This window comes from Solanum pennellii, chromosome 6, assembly GCF_001406875.1.
Source record: "Solanum pennellii chromosome 6, SPENNV200".
NCBI classification, from domain to species: Eukaryota; Viridiplantae; Streptophyta; class Magnoliopsida; order Solanales; family Solanaceae; genus Solanum; species Solanum pennellii.
The window spans coordinates 60,098,947-60,115,892 of NC_028642.1; the positions used below are offsets into that span (position 1 = coordinate 60,098,947).

The 16,946-nt window shown below is 35.1% G+C and overlaps 5 protein-coding genes across 9 annotated transcripts in view; 3 read left to right on the forward strand and 2 right to left on the reverse strand.

The window, feature by feature from the left end:
• The window catches only part of LOC107023361, a 9,766-nt gene extending 7,695 nt beyond the window's left edge, over nt 1-2,071 (forward strand). For all 5 annotated transcript variants that reach the window (XM_015224033.2, XM_015224035.2, XM_015224036.2 and 2 more), the window contains 2 exons: nt 785-881; nt 1,746-2,071. In XM_015224033.2, coding sequence (XP_015079519.1) covers nt 785-881; nt 1,746-1,771 — 123 coding nt within the window. In that variant the 3' untranslated portion in view covers nt 1,772-2,071. The remainder of the gene's footprint in view (nt 1-784; nt 882-1,745) is intronic.
• A 432-nt stretch (nt 2,072-2,503) lies between these two features.
• Nucleotides 2,504-5,360, reverse strand: LOC107021089 (glutathionyl-hydroquinone reductase PcpF). The gene is made up of 3 exons (XM_015221682.2): nt 4,462-5,360; nt 3,476-3,725; nt 2,504-2,945 (listed from the first exon to the last, which is right to left on the reverse strand). Exons 1-3 carry the CDS (start codon nt 5,256-5,258, stop codon nt 2,754-2,756), a joined length of 1,239 nt encoding a protein of 412 aa, XP_015077168.1. The 5' UTR covers nt 5,259-5,360; the 3' UTR covers nt 2,504-2,753.
• Nucleotides 5,361-6,011: 651 nt separating this feature from the next.
• Nucleotides 6,012-7,916, forward strand: LOC107023703 (60S ribosomal protein L23). The gene is made up of 4 exons (XM_015224477.1): nt 6,012-6,125; nt 6,213-6,497; nt 7,258-7,299; nt 7,685-7,916. Exons 1-4 carry the CDS (start codon nt 6,113-6,115, stop codon nt 7,765-7,767), a joined length of 423 nt encoding a protein of 140 aa, XP_015079963.1. The 5' UTR covers nt 6,012-6,112; the 3' UTR covers nt 7,768-7,916.
• A 706-nt stretch (nt 7,917-8,622) lies between these two features.
• LOC107023519 (succinate--CoA ligase [ADP-forming] subunit beta, mitochondrial) lies at nt 8,623-14,099 on the forward strand. The gene is made up of 13 exons (XM_015224233.2): nt 8,623-8,700; nt 8,778-8,899; nt 9,393-9,503; nt 9,602-9,713; nt 10,270-10,334; nt 11,227-11,304; nt 12,293-12,367; nt 12,462-12,614; nt 12,718-12,852; nt 12,966-13,130; nt 13,330-13,452; nt 13,635-13,706; nt 13,833-14,099. Exons 2-13 carry the CDS (start codon nt 8,798-8,800, stop codon nt 13,905-13,907), a joined length of 1,266 nt encoding a protein of 421 aa, XP_015079719.1. The 5' UTR covers nt 8,623-8,700; nt 8,778-8,797; the 3' UTR covers nt 13,908-14,099.
• Nucleotides 14,100-14,732: 633 nt separating this feature from the next.
• On the reverse strand, nt 14,733-16,684 carry LOC107022696 (CRIB domain-containing protein RIC6). The gene is made up of 4 exons (XM_015223293.2): nt 16,427-16,684; nt 16,002-16,105; nt 15,809-15,899; nt 14,733-15,336 (listed from the first exon to the last, which is right to left on the reverse strand). The coding sequence occupies exons 1-4, from the start codon at nt 16,482-16,484 to the stop codon at nt 14,921-14,923; spliced, it is 669 nt and encodes a 222-aa protein (XP_015078779.1). The 5' UTR covers nt 16,485-16,684; the 3' UTR covers nt 14,733-14,920.
• Between the last annotated feature and the right edge of the window lie 262 nt (nt 16,685-16,946).

Sequence of the window (16,946 nt, forward strand, 5' to 3'; positions counted from 1 at the left end):
CCCCCCCAACTCCGCAAGAGAAAACAGAAAATGGAGAATGAAAATCCATATTTTCTTTTTAAGAAAAAGCTTGGAAGGTGGATGGATGCTACTCAACTCTTAAGTACTTTTAGTCTAAATAATGTGATTAATCTGTATAGTGCATCTTCATATAAATAAAATCACCAAAGATTATAGAAAAGAAGGGATATCTGTCAGTTAGGTATTTGGAAATTATTAGATTAGTTATAAAGGATCTTCCTTCTTAATTTAAAAAAAACAGAGTTTTGTCCATTAGTAGTACTACAACAAGTACCCCTCAATCCCAAACTGATTGGGGTCTGCTTTATGAATCTTCTCTATTGGACCTTTTATTCTGATACTCTTACCTTCATCACTAAACTGTTAATTTGAGTGTTGGTGCTGAAAGTTGATTATTAATTAGTTTCTTGGATATTGTCTTTCTGTTTTATGTCTTTTTTATTTTAAGAAAGTCCCTAATTACTCAACTCTTAAACAAGTCAAGTAATATGAAAGATGGTCAATAGTAATGCTCCTAGCTTGTTTATCAAGATGTTCAATGGATCATACCAATTCAATGAAGTTCAACAGAGAGAAGATGGTAGTAAAGAGGTTGACTCTGTCAAACTCTGCTGATGTGACTTGAAAGATGAACAAGTAACATTGTCTCGATGTTTATAACATATCTAGTTTTTAGAAGGATGATTATGCCTTTATATTCCACAGCTTCTTTTAGATATTTGACAGTATATTTTTTGGACAAACATTGGATTGGTTCTTGCAGGATTATGGTATTGATTTCGATGACCATGAACATCCAGTGAAAGCATTTAAATGCCAGTGTGGTAGCAAGTTCTGCCGAAATATGAAACGTCCAAGAAGTAAGTGCTATTCCAGAGCATAAGGTTATATAGTTGTTTTAACAGTTGGGATTTGTAAATCAAAGTTCCCTTCCATCTTGCTTTGCTAGTAAAAGTTGTTAGCAACTGCTGCATGGATTTGGACATAACTTGGCTGAATTTTCAAAAAGAATTATGCTTTTATATATTCCAATTATTGTTCTCGAATAAAACAAGAAAAAGAGCTTTTAGCATTGATGATTTTCAAATAGGATATTGGTAGTCTTGGCTGGAATTGGTGTAATGACATGTCCAAAGCATGACTGATCATTTAATTCTGACACCATATTATTTGGCATTTTCATAATTGACTATAACTCAACCAAAAGGTATGATGTTTGATGAAAAAAGTCTCTATAACTTTAGGGAAAACTGTTTGTAAGATGAAACAATGACTAAAATGTAGGTAGACAGGTAATATTTGCATTTTACATATGATGAATCCTTAGCACCCCCTGTTGTGTCCCCTGATTCTTCAATAAAGACTTAGCTTTTGTATCACACACTCAATTTATCTTCAATTAGGCACCCAAGGATGCTGCTAATGGTCAATGAAGAGGGTGTAAACTTTGGAGATTAGGGTCCATTCAAATCTTAAGTTATTTTTCCCCTTTGTCTAAGCCTTGGTGGAGTTACCTGGTATCTAAACCAGTGAGAGATAGTAGGTATCCGGTGGAATTGTTGAAGTGTGCACTAGCTTCCCTGGACATCATTGTTATTAATAAATATTTATCTTCAATCAGCCTAAACTATTATTTTCAATATTCGACCAACAAAGTGGCCATGCATGATAATCATAGTTGAGTTTCATGCTGTTAATCACTCAAGTGTCATGCTATCCTGTAGGAAACAGAGCAAGGAAAGGATGGTGATTATTTCCAAACAACTTGTGGCTGATTTCTAGCCTTGGTTGATCAAGATAGCTGCTATGACTGGAAGTTTGAAGACTCCGTGATTATCTAGAATTTTTGTAGGGTTCTGGTGAACTTGGCTTATGTTGTATTTGCAGATCCTATGGCAAATAAGCTCCAGATATTGTATATAAGAATCTTTTGGTACATTTCACTGGATATACCTTCTTTTATGTTGTCCCGCACATTGATACCATAGCATAATGTGGTTTAGACTATGCATTTAGCTTGAAGACTGAGTCCTTAGTTTTTGCTGTCTGATTCTTGTGCCTACATTATTGCACCTTGTCTTGTTATTTCCATTTTGAACTACTATTTCTGCATCTCCCCGACCAAATCCACCTACATTAGGGTTACTTTTTGGTGGTTTATCAAAATTCACCCTCTGGAAACAAGTTTTGGTCCAGGAGTCACTTCCTCTGTGTTATTTGTCTCTATATATTGAAATTCATCATGTTACATTTTCATTCTGCTCACCAACAAAACTTCCATACAAAATGGCAACACAAGAACTTCGCTGGGGTTCATCATCCAATAGAAAAGGGCAACTTACCTGTATGTAAAGAAAATAAACCTGATTCTTGAATTCTCAACACTTCTGCTACTGGAACACAAGATACCTCTTTCGTAGGCGAAGATACGTATAAACAATTTTGATTTAACGAATAAGCAGTTCCTCGGTATATTATTCAGTTAGTACAGAATATTTTCTTTGTGCAACAATAGAAAAGAATTGTATCAATATTTTCGTAGGATTGCCGATTCATATAGGAGTTACATGCCTCCAGGGCACCTAGTGGAAGATGTAGAATGTTGACAACAAAGTGCACTCTAACTCTATATATACAATTGTTGTACATACAAATAAGTATATACACAACACAAAGACAACAAAAAGTTGGACTTGACGATGCCAGAATGTGTGGTGTCCTTGCATTTCAATTCAAGAAACAGAGTGTTGCACAACTTTTGTCTTTAATGACAAGGAGTCTCTATTATGCGGTTTAGAGAGCACTTCATCCTCACAACCACTAGGCATAATGGGATTAATGCCCCCTGGATTCAATGGGAACAGAATCTTGTAGTAACCTTCCATTATTTGTCCCATATTGCAAGTTTCTGCAACCTTTGGTATCTGTTCAACAGTAAAACACTTTCTTAAGCATGCATGTGACTTGTCATTGTTAGTTCAAATGATCAAGTACTATCTTTTGATAAATAGTTTTATAGCAAAACAATGACAATGTTTGGAGCAGTTTGCGAGCAACAATTTCAATGGATTGCATACAAGTTACAATGACATACAAGCTGATGAGAAAAATCAGCTTGCACTTTTTTGTCTTTGTTGGGACCAGAGCCTCTATTCTCCTATCATTATTATTTACTTTATTGATCATAGGCTACACCCTTGGTTTATCTGGGGTTTGCTTAAGCCAAATAGTTCGAGGGATTAAGCACTTCAGTAGCAAAAATATCACCAAACCATCTGATTGTTTATCACAAACATGTGGCATTTATTTAGATAAAATGTAAAATTTTACTATAAAATGGAACACTACAATTTGTTTAGTCTCTTTCTCTGTCCTATTCTGCTAGTTGATCGAGACACCACATTCAAAGGGCCATTTTTACTATCGGACATATGCAAGAATGGAGTTTGAGTACCTGATAAATGTCTCTGAGATATCCATGGAGGTTGGTGAATTCAATGAGCTTCTTCTTGGTACATTTGAAGAGGACATTATAGACCACATCAAACCGAATCAAAGTAGTGAACAAACACACATCTGCAAGTGTCAAAACATCCCCACACAAATACCTCGATCCCCTCAAATGATCCTCCAACATTTCCAGTGTTCTAAACAACCCTTCTGCTGCTTTATTGTATGCTTCTTGACTTTGTGCAAATCCACACCTACCATAACGTAAGAAAGGCACACAAATTACTTTTTGTTCTTTGAAACTTGTGCATCAAAGAGCGAGTAAACGACATTGCTTTGATGAGAAAAACTATACAACACAACCGAGTATACTCAGCATTCAATGTGAGTTCATTCAACCAATCTTGGCAGGCAAAGTCAGACACAGAACTTGTACTGAGTAGAATAGTACTCTATATAGATTGATCGAAGTGCATGTAAGCTGACTAGAAACAACTTTTTATCTCTCTCTATGTCAAACCACGTGATGTTCACTCGTCCTAGACTTCACAAAATGTGATACCATTTCATTTTTACACCAATTCTATAGTTTGTAATAACACAAAATCATTACATTATTATTTTTAAAAAAACTTTGATATAGTGTCTTGCTCTCTAATTTAACATTTAGTAGCTATTATGTTTATAATATTTCTGTACTGTCAAAATAAAATCTTAAAATCCATCCCTATTGGCACCATCACGTAAAATGAAACGAAATGACTAACTACAAGGAAAAAAGAAGATCCAAGTATACTCCTCCTTCCAAAACTACACACTGAACTAACTTCTTATCCATTACACCTCTAGTTTGGCCACTATCATTACCATAATATGTAAGCAAGTACATAGACACTATCACATAAATTGAAAGGAAGCAAGTAAAATGGGAAAATAAGTCCAAGTATACTCCTTTCTACAGAATTACACACAAAACAAAAGGGCATTTACCTGTACACGCCATTATTAACGTTTGGATAAATTATATTGTTCCATTTTCGAATGTCATCTTTCAATGCAGGTGGTGAAAGATCCAATTCAGGATTCCCTGAAATTTCATTCAAACCCGAATTGAAAAACTCAATAATATCATAACTCTCATTACAAAGCACTTCCTTCTTCCCCATGTCCCACAACATTGGAACAGTTGATCGACCACTATAACCACCACGTCTCAGCTTATAAATTTCTCTTAAGGTTTTACACCCATTAGCTTTATCCAAACCCGGAACAAGCTTATTCTTATCCGGGTCAGAAGAAACCCGGAATTCCCAAGACCCATCAATACCCGGAGAAGCAATTGAAACGGGTACAGAATCTTCTAGACCCTTAAGAGCTCGAACAATGAGTGTTCTGTGTGCCCACGGACATGGAAGGCCCACGTAAAGGTGGAGGTCTTTCGGGGAAAATTTCAATTTGGGATTGGAGTATAGCCGAAACTGCGACGTGGGTCGGGTGTAGGATCCGGTTGGGTCTGATGGAGCGAGTTGGGACATCATGAGCTGCCACGTGGCGGACCAAGTTGAACGGACGGTGGAGATGAGGAGCTGTGGGGGAAGTGATGGACCCCATAGAAGCTTAGTGATGGTGTTTATGAGGTTAGTGTTTGAGTTTTGGTTAAGTGACATTTTTGGAGTTGAGTTGCATAGCTTAGTGTGAAGAATTTTAGGATATTTTAGTTTGTGAGTTTTTGATTTTGATGGAAGAAATGGAATGGAGATAAAGGAGGAGACCTGAGTAGAGTACATTTTTTTTTATTTTTTTTGGTTTTGCAGAACGTTTTAGGAAATTCGGAGGGGATGAAGACTGAAGAGGAGGACTATTGGGCTGGGCTGACTATGTTGCATACCTCAAAACATACTCATAATTTTCAATTTTTATAAGGGAAAATTACGCGTGTTAAACACAGTTAATACTTAACATATTTATAATTAATTATTTAATTCAATTTTTTTTAGTTTTGTAAAACTTGTATATTTATATAATATAAATTGTATAATTATTTACAGTTTTGATGTTTGTAATTATACAAATTTGTTATTTTAAATTTATACAAAAATAACGAATTATATAAATGTAATTGAATAATACAAACCTGCGAATCATATAAATGTATCCCAAATAATACAAACTTACGAATCATATAAATCCGTAAATTATACAAACGAGACAGTTTAAACTATTATTACAATTCGTAAATATGCAAATTGTAGATATAGAGCAAATTTAAATTTATTTTAGTGACTATTTACAAAATTACTCAATATATTTTTCTTTTGTTTATGTAATATAATAGTAAATGGCACGTAAATATTTCACTTTATTCAAAGTACTTAAGGTGTATCAGTTTCATAATTGTTTTCTAATCACGTGGATAGTAAATGGTCAAAGAAGAACCGAAAAAAAAATCAAAAATGTTCCTACATTGGGCCAAACGGGCCTGAATTTCAATTAACTAGTGGGCCTAAAAAGCTTAAGACAGCAATGGGCCAGAGCCCAGTAAGTTAAGCTGCATATAAAACCTTAACGCATTCTGCTGCCATTCCTCTCATTGTTAGGGTTTTGGAGGTAGAGAGTGAGCAGCTGAGCAAGACCGGCAACAATGTCGAAGAGAGGTATCTCAACGATCGTTTTAGTATTATGACTTAATCTTAATTTACTTATCTCACTTGTGATTCGATTTCTGAAAAATGTATGTTAAGGTCGCGGAGGTTCCGCGGGGAACAAGTTCAGGATGTCGCTGGGTTTGCCCGTGGCAGCCACCGTCAATTGTGCTGATAACACCGGAGCAAAGAACTTGTACATCATTTCGGTGAAGGGTATCAAGGGAAGGCTTAACAGGTTGCCATCAGCTTGTGTGGGTGATATGGTCATGGCTACCGTGAAGAAGGGTAAGCCCGATCTCAGGAAGAAAGTCATGCCTGCCGTCATTGTTCGTCAGCGCAAGCCATGGCGCCGAAAGGACGGTGTCTTCATGTACTTTGAAGGTATATTTGCAAATCATTTATTGGTTTTTGTTGTCCATCACTATTATTTGTTTTCTCTTACCTAGCTATGCATCTTTCAGTTTAAAAAGACATTGATGTTTTAAAGTAATACTCTACTATGGTGTGTTTCCTATGCGTTTTTTGTTGAAAATACTTACCTTGATGATCATGTTTTTTGTTACTTATGTTTATCATACAAGAGGATGATCCTTTAGGAGAAGAGTGTTTTGTATTGTATTTCCTGGTGTTGAACCATCAGAACAATATCTAGGTCTAGGTGGTATTTGAAGCAAATGATGTATAGTAAGAGTTGGTACATTTGCGAGGAAATAACTTCTGCCATTTTGAGTAAATCATTTTGCAGGAAAATATATTCCAGATCATTAACAAATGATAACAGATTCTTGAGTATGACTTATGAACCTTTAGTATTTGTTTGGTAGGATGTATTATAGAATCTAATACATGTTCTAGACACGGTATTATTCAATCCTTTGGTAGAATCAGCCTTTGTATAACTGTTGCCTATTCAGCTTTATAGGATGTATAACTATTAATAAAAACCACGGTTTTAGCAAATTCTGGGTAAAGATTTAACTGTCCTTGGTATAATATTGTGCTGAGCTACTTGTAATTGTTGAATAAACTCCTGTTTCTGAGGTTCTTTACCGAAGTCATGTCAGGAGTATGTAGGATTATCTTACAACATTAAAAAATAAAAAACTTGTTTTCTGATCCCTTGATTTTTTTTCTTATACAGATAATGCTGGTGTAATTGTGAACCCCAAGGGAGAAATGAAAGGTAACATATGTTTACTTATTCCTTTCTAGACCAGATTACCTTGAATAACTTTTTTTTAGTTTAGCCACTAGCTTTACTTGAGTGCCTTGAGCTATTTCTGTTTATGTGCTTGAGCCATTTGTCTTTCACTTTGACAAGTCCTTTGGTTATCTTTACATTACATTGATTGCTAGTTGAGGGGATTTGGGATGGTAAGTGATGGTATGACGATAAGTTTCTACCAGAAACAGATTTAGCAAGCTGCTTGACCAGAAACAGATTCAGCAAGCTTCTTGAGCCATATGTTTTCACTTCCACAAGTCCTTTGGTTATCTTTACATAGTTTGCTAGTTGATTTACCAAGCTGTTGATGTTAAGCTAATCGTGTGCACTTTTTGTCTTGTAGGATCTGCAATTACAGGGCCAATTGGGAAAGAGTGTGCTGATCTTTGGCCAAGAATTGCAAGTGCTGCTAATGCTATTGTGTAGAAGAGTCCCCTTGAGTAGTTTGAAATTCTTGTTTTTGACAGTTAAATTTATGTTTTTGGATATCAGATTGTTTTCTTATTAAGAGATCAGTTTTTGCCGGTTTGAGAATTTTTATATCTAGAATACATATCTATCGCCTGTTTCTTCTATATTGTGATTTTGCCTTTTCAGACAAATGCTATAATCATTTCTTAATCTTAAAATTTGTACTTGTATAAAATCCAATTCAGCCTGAGCTACTAAACTTAGTTTTCATTGTATTACACGTAATCAAGCGTTCCTTTGTTCAAATTTAATCTCAGGTAGTTTGATTGGTGCACTAAATCCACTATGCATTTTTCATGATGTTTTCTTTTTGATTGGAGAGAATTGAGTATATGACAAATTCTTAGAGCAAGATAATCGCCCAGAGTATTTTTTTTTTCCTCGTCTAAGTCTTTGTTTAAGTAATATGGATTCGCATTGAAATTAAAAACAAGTTGAGCTCATTCAAGTATCATCTTATTGATATGATTAAATTATTTTTTTGAACAAGGGGCACAAATATGAACTTGTTCTCCTTGAAGATACTGTTTGTCGTTGCAATATATGTTTCGCATATCTTTCTTACCAAACGTAATGTAGTGAAATTAAACTAAAATAATTTTTAACAGAAAGAAGTATATATTCAAAAACTAAGCTTTCATTTTGTAAGAGAGCCACTAATACAATAATATTAAATGTATTTTTAGTATTGACACATTTGAGTTTTTTTCTAATACAATCTCATAAAAAGATAGGCGTAATTTTTTAGTTCACATCTTAATTTGTTTGTTAAGAAAACCATATATTTATAATATACTGGGTACCCGATATTTGAGTAAATTCCATTTATTTTGGAGGAATACAATATAGAGGGGGAAGAAAGGGAAAAATACAAGTTGGTCAGAAAAAGTAAGCTACGACTTTTATTTTATTTTTTGGTTTCAGACTTTTATTAGGGTTTCAATTTTATTGGATTTCGATCGCAGTAGAGAGGATCTGACAGAAAATGGTGAGAGGAATGCTGCGTAAACTTGCCAATCAGTCTCTTTCAGTCGCCGGAAAATGGCAGCAGCAACAGCTCCGCCGCCTCAACATCCACGAATATCAGGTCGCTCATCGCTTCCCATATCAGTAAAATGAGATGTTTCTGAATCTATAAATCTTATCAAACTTGTTGATCCTGCTTTGTTTGTACACATCTCATTCTAATTCGTAATAACTTTGATCTTCTAGTACGTTTTTTTTTTGGATTCGAGATACTGTAGGATAAAAAATTGGTGAAACTTGTTGCTTTTATGGATCATTTCTAGCTGAGATCTCTCCCGTACCTTGATATTTAAGGAGATGCTTGTGAAAATTTGAGTTAGTGGATATTGTGTAATATTGCACTCAATATTGTTTTTAGAGGCGAAGATGGAGATTTAGTACAAATACATTATTTTCTTATAATTGTTCAAACCTAACCAACGAGTCCCACTAGAACACACTAATCTTTGCTGTACTTCTTAAAATGCTGTGCGTGAAACTTTCTCGTATCAAATAAATGCTCCAGATTTTTTTCATGATATATTGTTTTGAAGTTTTGTTTGTTATGAAATTAGGGAGCTGAATTGATGAGCAAATATGGAATCAATGTACCGAAAGGTGTTGCTGTTGCTTCCCTTGATGAAGTGAAAAAAGCAATTCAAGATGTGTTCCCTAACCAAAGCGAGGTAGTTTGAGGAAGTAGTATGGTTTGCAGAAGTCTGATATCTTTGCTACAGCTAATGACAGAGTAAATGTTTTCTGCTTTGCTCGTTTGGTGATACAGGTTGTTGTTAAGTCACAAGTCCTTGCTGGTGGTCGTGGCCTTGGAACGTTTAAAAATGGATTTCAGGGTGGAGTTCATATTGTCAAGGCTGATCAGGCTGAAGACATTGCCAGTACTGAACATTCTCCTCTACTAGATTTTTCTAAAAATTTTACTCCATTGTTACAGGTCAAACCTATGCTGTTATATGCTTTTATGGAAAAGATCTTTTGTTGCCAATGGATATTTTCTTCAACGGGAATAAAATGAAGCTTCTTTTGTGAGTTGTAGGTGTATCATTAGGTTTCAGCAACTGTCAGAAGAGATATCTAGCTTAGTATTTCTTACTCGAAATGAAAGCACAATTTGCTTGACTTGATAAGAATTAAGATGTTTTACCCAAGAAACCAGCTAGGGACGCTACTCTGGTGATCTAAGAGGTTTTACCTCAGGGCATAAAATTATTTTTCTTTTAGTGGTCAGTTGTATGTCTTAAAACTTTTTTGGTGGCATTTAGTGCTTCAGGTTTTCGTTTATCCTTACATTTGAATATGCTTTTTTGAGTGTGTAGTTCTATCATTGCTGCTCATGTTTCTTCTTGTTTCTTAAATTGTCTCGTGCTTTTTTTTTTTTATGGTTTTGTGTATATTTTTATAATGAACAACATTGTCAAATGCATTTGGTCTCAGGTAAAATGCTTGGACAGATACTTGTTACTAAACAAACTGGAGCTCAAGGAAAAGTTGTCAGCAAGGTTTGTATTTTATTATTTACATCTGTATTCTTCATCCATAATCAATATTTAGTAGCAATCTTGATTTATCATCCAAAAGATTTAAGATTTTAAAAAGAAAGTTATTTACCTCAAATATTGTGTTTCATGAGATGTCATCCCCATTTTTTAAAAGTATGAAGTGGTTCATAAAGGCCTGTTTGTGAGGCGCTTAAGCCCTGAAGCTCAGTACAGTGATTATATGCTTTGCCTCGCTTTAGGGGTGCTTTAGTGCTACAAAGGTGATAATGTGCACCTCAGTGTGAGCAGGCTATGCTTCAAATAGGGTAGTGCTAAATGGTATTGATGGATATAGATGGTAGACGATATATCATTGTATCAATTGTGTAAAACATGTTATGGATGAAAAGTTAGTGTGTAGGAAATGAGTTCACTAATCTGTATTAGAACTTCATAAAAAAACTAATCTGTATTAGAAATTAAAAGATCATTGAACTTGTAGCACAGAACTTAATTTGATTTTTTAATTGACACTTTATTTCACGTATTTAGTGTAATTGCTGCTGCTAATTAATTTCTTGGTAAGTATAGTTTCATTTTTGCAGTTACACTCATTTGCGCCTTTTTGGATTAAAGAACATGCCTAATTATTTTCTGCCTTCGATAAAATGGTTATAATGTGAAGTCAACATCCATAGTTAAAACCGTTATAAACTTCTTATTGATTTCATTGGTTGGTGATGATAATAACAAGATCAAACTGTTCATTTAATCAGATTTACTAATTTTGATCAAAAGATGATACTAAAATTCAACTATCAGCATCTTTTTCTCCAAAAAAAAAAAAAAAACTACTATCAGTACCTAGTATAATATGCAGATTTTCTGATACACTTAATCTAATTGATTGCAGGTTTACCTATGTGAAAAGATGTCCCTGGTTAATGAAATGTACTTTTCAATTATACTTGATCGTGCAACTGCTGGCCCTGTAAGTTCCATGACTTGCCGTTTCTTAAACTTGCTGAGTCCTTTGTGTCCACTTTATTGTTTTTAATGTATATTCAGAATTTATATCCCAGTCAAATGACTGTTACCAATCAATAAAACAATTAAATCTCTGTTCAATGTCTCTCCAGCTTTCACTTCTTAGTCCTTACTATTATACTTTCTAACACCACTGGGTACCTCCACATGAGATTATAGGGGAAACAGGGAAAATTTAGTGTGAATAGAAGAGGATAATGAAGGAATTTCTCTGTCTAGCTATTTGTTCTGACTGCATGGGTATCTTTCCGGATGTACAGATCAAGTAAAAAGAGAATCTGCATATATTTTTGATTCTATTGAATGAAACCCAATTTAGAAACATGTGCGGCATTGTGTAGCTTCTGTCCTATGGGTGGATAGCTCAATGGTGCTTGAAACTGATGCATGCATCTAAACATCAGTCATGCTTGTGTCCTAACTTAATGCTGGATTTAGTTACCTTTATGTCTAGAAATGAATGAGTTTGGTTCCATCAAAAAAATTTATTCTTATTTCTGATTGAAGAACAATAAGGTATATTTGCTATCACCTCAGCTATCTGGATGATCTTCTGAAAGTATCTGATTATTAATGAGAGAGCCCAAGTGCTTTTATAATTTTTTATGTCCTACTAAGGTCAGGCAAAAAGTTTGAAGTACTAGGATTTCCTTCAACTTTCAAGAGTAATTTTAATATAGATATTTGAAAGTTCAGAAAACAATATTATTCAATTTGAGTTTTCCTATTAATTAAATGTTTGGGAACGGGGGATGTTGGGCCCTTAAACCCTAGCCGTCAATCTTTTGTTTTTAAGTTTTGCTGTTAAATCCTAGTGCAAAATCTTTTTACTTTATTAGAAATCTTGGTCATATAGAGGATGTTCATTATCATTTTTTTTTGTTGTTGATCTATCGATATGAAGCTGCTTGCTGTTGTCTTTTCTATTGCAGCTCATTATTGCTTGTCGAAAGGGTGGAACCAGCATAGAAGACCTAGCAGAAAAATTTCCCGACATGATTATAAAGGTTACTTTTCTTTCAATTCATCCAAGATTTAGCTGTTTTGTTTTGTTGCTATTGTTGCCAACTAATAAGCTTTCTCTGCACCTGTATTTTCCAGGTTCCAATTGATGTTTTCAAAGGAATCAGTGATGCAGATGCTGCAAAGGTTGTTGATGGTTTGGCTCCAAAAGTAGCTGACAGAAACGATTCAATTGAACAAGTGAAAAAGTTGTATAAACTTTTCTGTGAAACTGACTGCACAATGTTAGAGGTAAATCATTTTCATCATTTCCACAGGTTAAGAGTTTGTATCAAGAATGCCAGTAGGAAAAGGAACCCTATTTATATCTAATTCTAGACATTTGTCTGGGCAGATCAACCCCCTTGCAGAAACTTCTGACAACAAGCTGGTAGCTGCAGATGCAAAGCTCAATTTTGACGATAATGCTGCTTACCGCCAAAAGGAAATATTTTCTCTTCGCGATTCATCACAAGAAGATCCTCGTGAGGTAACTCCTTATGCCGTCTTTATTTGGATGTCACTGAAGGCGCTGACTTTTCATCCTTGATGCAACTATATACAAGCTCTCATTTATTTTGTTTACTATGGTTAACTCCTTAGGTTGCTGCTGCAAAAGCTGATTTGAATTATATTGGCTTGGATGGAGAAATTGGTTGCATGGTAAATGGTGCTGGATTGGCAATGGCTACCATGGATATTATTAAGCTTCATGGGGGGACTCCAGCCAATTTTCTAGATGTTGGTGGAAATGCTACTGAAGGCCAGGTATGTGTGTTTTCTGGATGATGCAATGTGAACAACAGTTGTCTAATGCTCATTTGCATGTTTGCTCTACTTCTTGTGATATTTGAACAAGAGTATTATTATATTGAAGTCTATTATTTGGCTTAATGAGTGGTAAATGTTGAAAAGAAAACTTCAGAATCCACAAATGGTTGAATTTCTTTCTTGTGCTTTGGAGTAGGTTGTCGAGGCCTTCAAAATTTTGACTGCAGATGAGAAGGTGAAAGCTATTTTGGTGAACATCTTTGGCGGAATAATGAAGTGTGATGTGATAGCCAGTGGTATTGTTAATGCAGCCAAGCAGGTTAGTTTTGTGTTTTTTGTGATCACGCGTCTGTTGGTTTGTCCAACAATGTTGTCCATTTTAGGATCAGTTTTTTGTGCCTGTTTTGTCCCACTTAGCCACACATCAATATTTACACCTGACCTCTGTTGCAATTAAGCTCCATGCATAATGTGCTGATTCTTGTGGGTTTGTGATTTAAGGTTCAACTGAAAGTGCCTGTGATTGTTCGTCTGGAAGGAACCAACGTCGAACAAGGGAAGAGAATTCTCAAGGTAAATCTTCAACTTTGGCATCTGGGCATGAACTTTGCCTTGCCATAACAGTTGCTAATTTTGCTGTGCATAGGAAAAGTCAGTTTCAAGTAGTAATCACCTTCTTGCCTGGTTTGTCATGTGCAGGAAAGTGGCATGAAACTGATTACCGCTGAGGATTTAGATGACGCAGCTGAAAAGGCAGTCAAGGCCTTAGCTTAGTTGAAAGAACAAAAAAGAGAACAAAATTTGTTATAATTCTAATTTGTGTAAGCCTTTTGATTGGCTCCCTTTTTGTCTGGGATAATATGAATGTGCAATTCTTGATTTTACAATAAAACAATGAACTACACTTTTTTGTCAACACTTGGAGCAAGCTTGGTGGTGCTTTTTAATCATCATTCATTTATAACATTGTATGTACGCACCTCGGCTGATGCATCTGTGTTAAGAAAGCTTGTGTTTTGGCTATAACCTAACCTTCTGATTAATGTTTCCCTACTATGTGGCTGTGTTTGTGGTCGTGATTATTTGTGCTTACGGCAATAACAAATCTAGTGTAATCCAACTTGTTGAGTTCGAGTAATATGTGTGAAACCATTTTTATAATAGATCTATTAGTGGAAGAATATAAGATTTGGGGTGTTTTAAATTAAAAAAAGATACTTAAGAGGTCATTTTGTTCACAGCCTAGTTATCTCGGGATTTTATAAATTAATCTTATTGGTGAATTCTACGTGTCTTAATCTTGTGTTTAGTGAGGGGGCTACCCAACATACAGGTGACTGCCCTGGATTTCTTCCTTGGGTAGGTCATCCGTGAGTGATGAACACAAGGAAAGAAAGTAGTATAAAGACGAGGCGGACTCTACCGTCTCTTCCTGTTTGCTTCAAGAGGTGCTTAAGTGGTCATTATCCGAGTGAAGGGATGGACTGGGATAGGTAAAGGATTGTGGAACTTTGATTTTATTTAAACAAATAAATTGACATGCAGGCCGTTCAGCCTAGAGAATTCATATATTTTCTTTTTTCCCTGTTCAGTAAGAGATTTTAAACTAAAAATAAAATTCTGTATAATGAACAAGGTGTTAAGGTTAAATTTTACATAAAATTCTATAAACATAATATAAAACTTTGGGGGATTTCCAAACATGTATGGAATTTACTAAACTATCAAAAAAAAAAAGGATAAAATGCATTTGAATACATTTTTATTGTTATTTTTCCTTGTTTTTGTTATGAAATGATGCTTTCATTGTTTATCGAACTCTGTACTGCACCTTCAGATCCTGGATCCGATGCTGGTGCTGCAGCTGTACTAGAAGAAGTGCCTTTTGACTTGGACGATCGGGATCCGGGGATGGTACCGCTGGGGTCGGCTTCCTTGGACTTCTTCCGCCGTGATTTTTTGGGGATATCCGGCAGGTCTCTTGCCGGAGATTCTGAGCCTGCGGCTGAGTCTAGCGGGATCCGGCCGTGTTTGGAACCGTCAGCAGAGTCCTTCCTGTGGTGTCGCCGGGAACTCCTGGATTTCTTTGGAGAATCAGTCCCTCCGTTTTCCTTAGAAGAAGAATGACGCCTGGTTGACTTTGTTTGTTCTGGTTGATCTCCGGCGGCAGAAGAATCTGCATTTCTGGACCTTCGGTTTGAATCTGAAATGGCATTGCATTCATTGCTGGTATAAATTTTTTAAAAATAGGAGCATACAATTAATGCACAGTACTTGTCCTATGTTTACCTCTTTTATATTCTGAACCATCTGGCTTCGTTTATGTTGCCTCTGTTGTGAATTTAGAATACACATATAATGCATGCATTCTTAATCGGAAAAAACTTAGTAGGGATTTTGATTATGGGTCAGGTTTAATTTATTTATAAACCGAGGAAGAACTTGAGATCATTCTAGCCTTTTCAATTTTCGTGTTTAAAATAAACTTTCACATGCTATGCTATATAGTATATATATTATATACTATAAGAATTGTTCGACAAGGGGAATTAATTGAACCTCCTTATTGTGAATTCACAATTCGCTGCTTTGATCTTCTTGGCTAAATATCTCAGTCCATTTTTTACATTAGAAAATGAATCATTCAGGTTTGAAAAGTGAGCGAGCAAACAAACCTTCAGAAACCCATTTAATTTCAGGATTATCTGCTGCTGGAGGAACCAAAGGTGCTGACTGAAATTGTCCAGGTCCATTGAAATCTTTCATCTATAGATATTACCATAATAACAAACATATAGCCATAATGAGGAAAAAAGAAAAGATCAATTAAAATCATCTAAGATTAAAAAACAAAAAAAAAAATTTTACCCAGCTTGGATTATTATCTGTTGATGGTCCATCCCATCCTATATGTGCAACATGCTTTACGTCTGTGGGAAAACCAATCTGTATATCTTTTTCTTTCTCCTCATCTGCATCAACATACATATAATTAAATCTAAATGTATGTATATGCATGTAGAGTGGTGATGGTGTGGGAATAAATCTGATGTACCAAGTTGCTTGACCCGGTTAATTCAATACGGAAGTATATCTATAGAAACTTGAATTTTCATTCAATGAGCCATCTAGAAATATAAAACGTGATCCCTGTAACATAAATTAGTTTGGATTCCGCTCTGTTCATTAAAATATTTTCATAATGAACGTTAGCCTACCGCAACAAACCAAACCAAATCGTTTTCTTAAACTCCCAAAAAAAAATGTGATAGAATAAATGATCATTCCCTCACCAAATATTTGAGAAATGTAACGAAGGCCTTTGAGAAGGCCTTTCACCTTGGTGGCCATCTTCAACTTTCTTTTAGGTCTAGATTTGCAAACCTTTCTTCAGTAGAAAGGAAGAAAATAAATTAAACTCATAAATAAATGAGAATAGTTTTGGTATCAATCTTCGAACTTTGGACACAGAAACTCCAAAGATACAAAAATAGTTTCAACAAATGGACTCAAACCCTCAAAACTTTTAGGTTCGACTCCTCTCTAATTATCACAAAACAAAATGCTGTTAAAGCATTCCTTTCGTCCATTTAATGGCAATGAATTGCTGAACAATACGAACCAGACATATGTCATAAATTTAGGGATGGGAAATTAACTGTTGTTAATTATATTTAAGGAAACTCCTTCGCAAATAATTACATCTGCAAAGCTATTCCTATCCGCTTGTAATAATAAAGCACATAGCTAAAGTAAATAATTAATAAAACAACTTGAACGGAAATATTTTTCTTTGGGCATACAAATTGCTAG

What these genes read in the sequence shown, in the direction of transcription:
- LOC107021089 (XM_015221682.2), bottom strand. Translation starts at nt 5,258, where the DNA reads ATGTACTCTACTCAGGTCTCCTCCTTTATCTCCATTCCATTTCTTCCA. An exon ending in GTTAATAATGGCGTGTACAG is followed by an intron (nt 3,726 to 4,461) that starts GTAAATGCCCTT and finishes ACGTTATGGTAG; the next exon opens with GTGTGGATTTGCACAAAGTC. An exon ending in ATCTCAGAGACATTTATCAG is followed by an intron (nt 2,946 to 3,475) that starts GTACTCAAACTC and finishes ACTGTTGAACAG; the next exon opens with ATACCAAAGGTTGCAGAAAC.
- LOC107023703 (XM_015224477.1), top strand. An exon ending in TGTCTTCATGTACTTTGAAG is followed by an intron (nt 6,498 to 7,257) that starts GTATATTTGCAA and finishes TTTCTTATACAG; the next exon opens with ATAATGCTGGTGTAATTGTG. An exon ending in CCCCAAGGGAGAAATGAAAG is followed by an intron (nt 7,300 to 7,684) that starts GTAACATATGTT and finishes TTTGTCTTGTAG; the next exon opens with GATCTGCAATTACAGGGCCA.
- LOC107023519 (XM_015224233.2), top strand. Translation starts at nt 8,798, where the DNA reads ATGGTGAGAGGAATGCTGCGTAAACTTGCCAATCAGTCTCTTTCAGTC. An exon ending in TGTTCCCTAACCAAAGCGAG is followed by an intron (nt 9,504 to 9,601) that starts GTAGTTTGAGGA and finishes TTGGTGATACAG; the next exon opens with GTTGTTGTTAAGTCACAAGT. An exon ending in ATCGTGCAACTGCTGGCCCT is followed by an intron (nt 11,305 to 12,292) that starts GTAAGTTCCATG and finishes TTTCTATTGCAG; the next exon opens with CTCATTATTGCTTGTCGAAA.
- LOC107022696 (XM_015223293.2), bottom strand. Translation starts at nt 16,484, where the DNA reads ATGGCCACCAAGGTGAAAGGCCTTCTCAAAGGCCTTCGTTACATTTCT. An exon ending in TTACATTTCTCAAATATTTG is followed by an intron (nt 16,106 to 16,426) that starts GTGAGGGAATGA and finishes ATGTTGATGCAG; the next exon opens with ATGAGGAGAAAGAAAAAGAT. An exon ending in CAGATAATAATCCAAGCTGG is followed by an intron (nt 15,900 to 16,001) that starts GTAAAATTTTTT and finishes TAATATCTATAG; the next exon opens with ATGAAAGATTTCAATGGACC.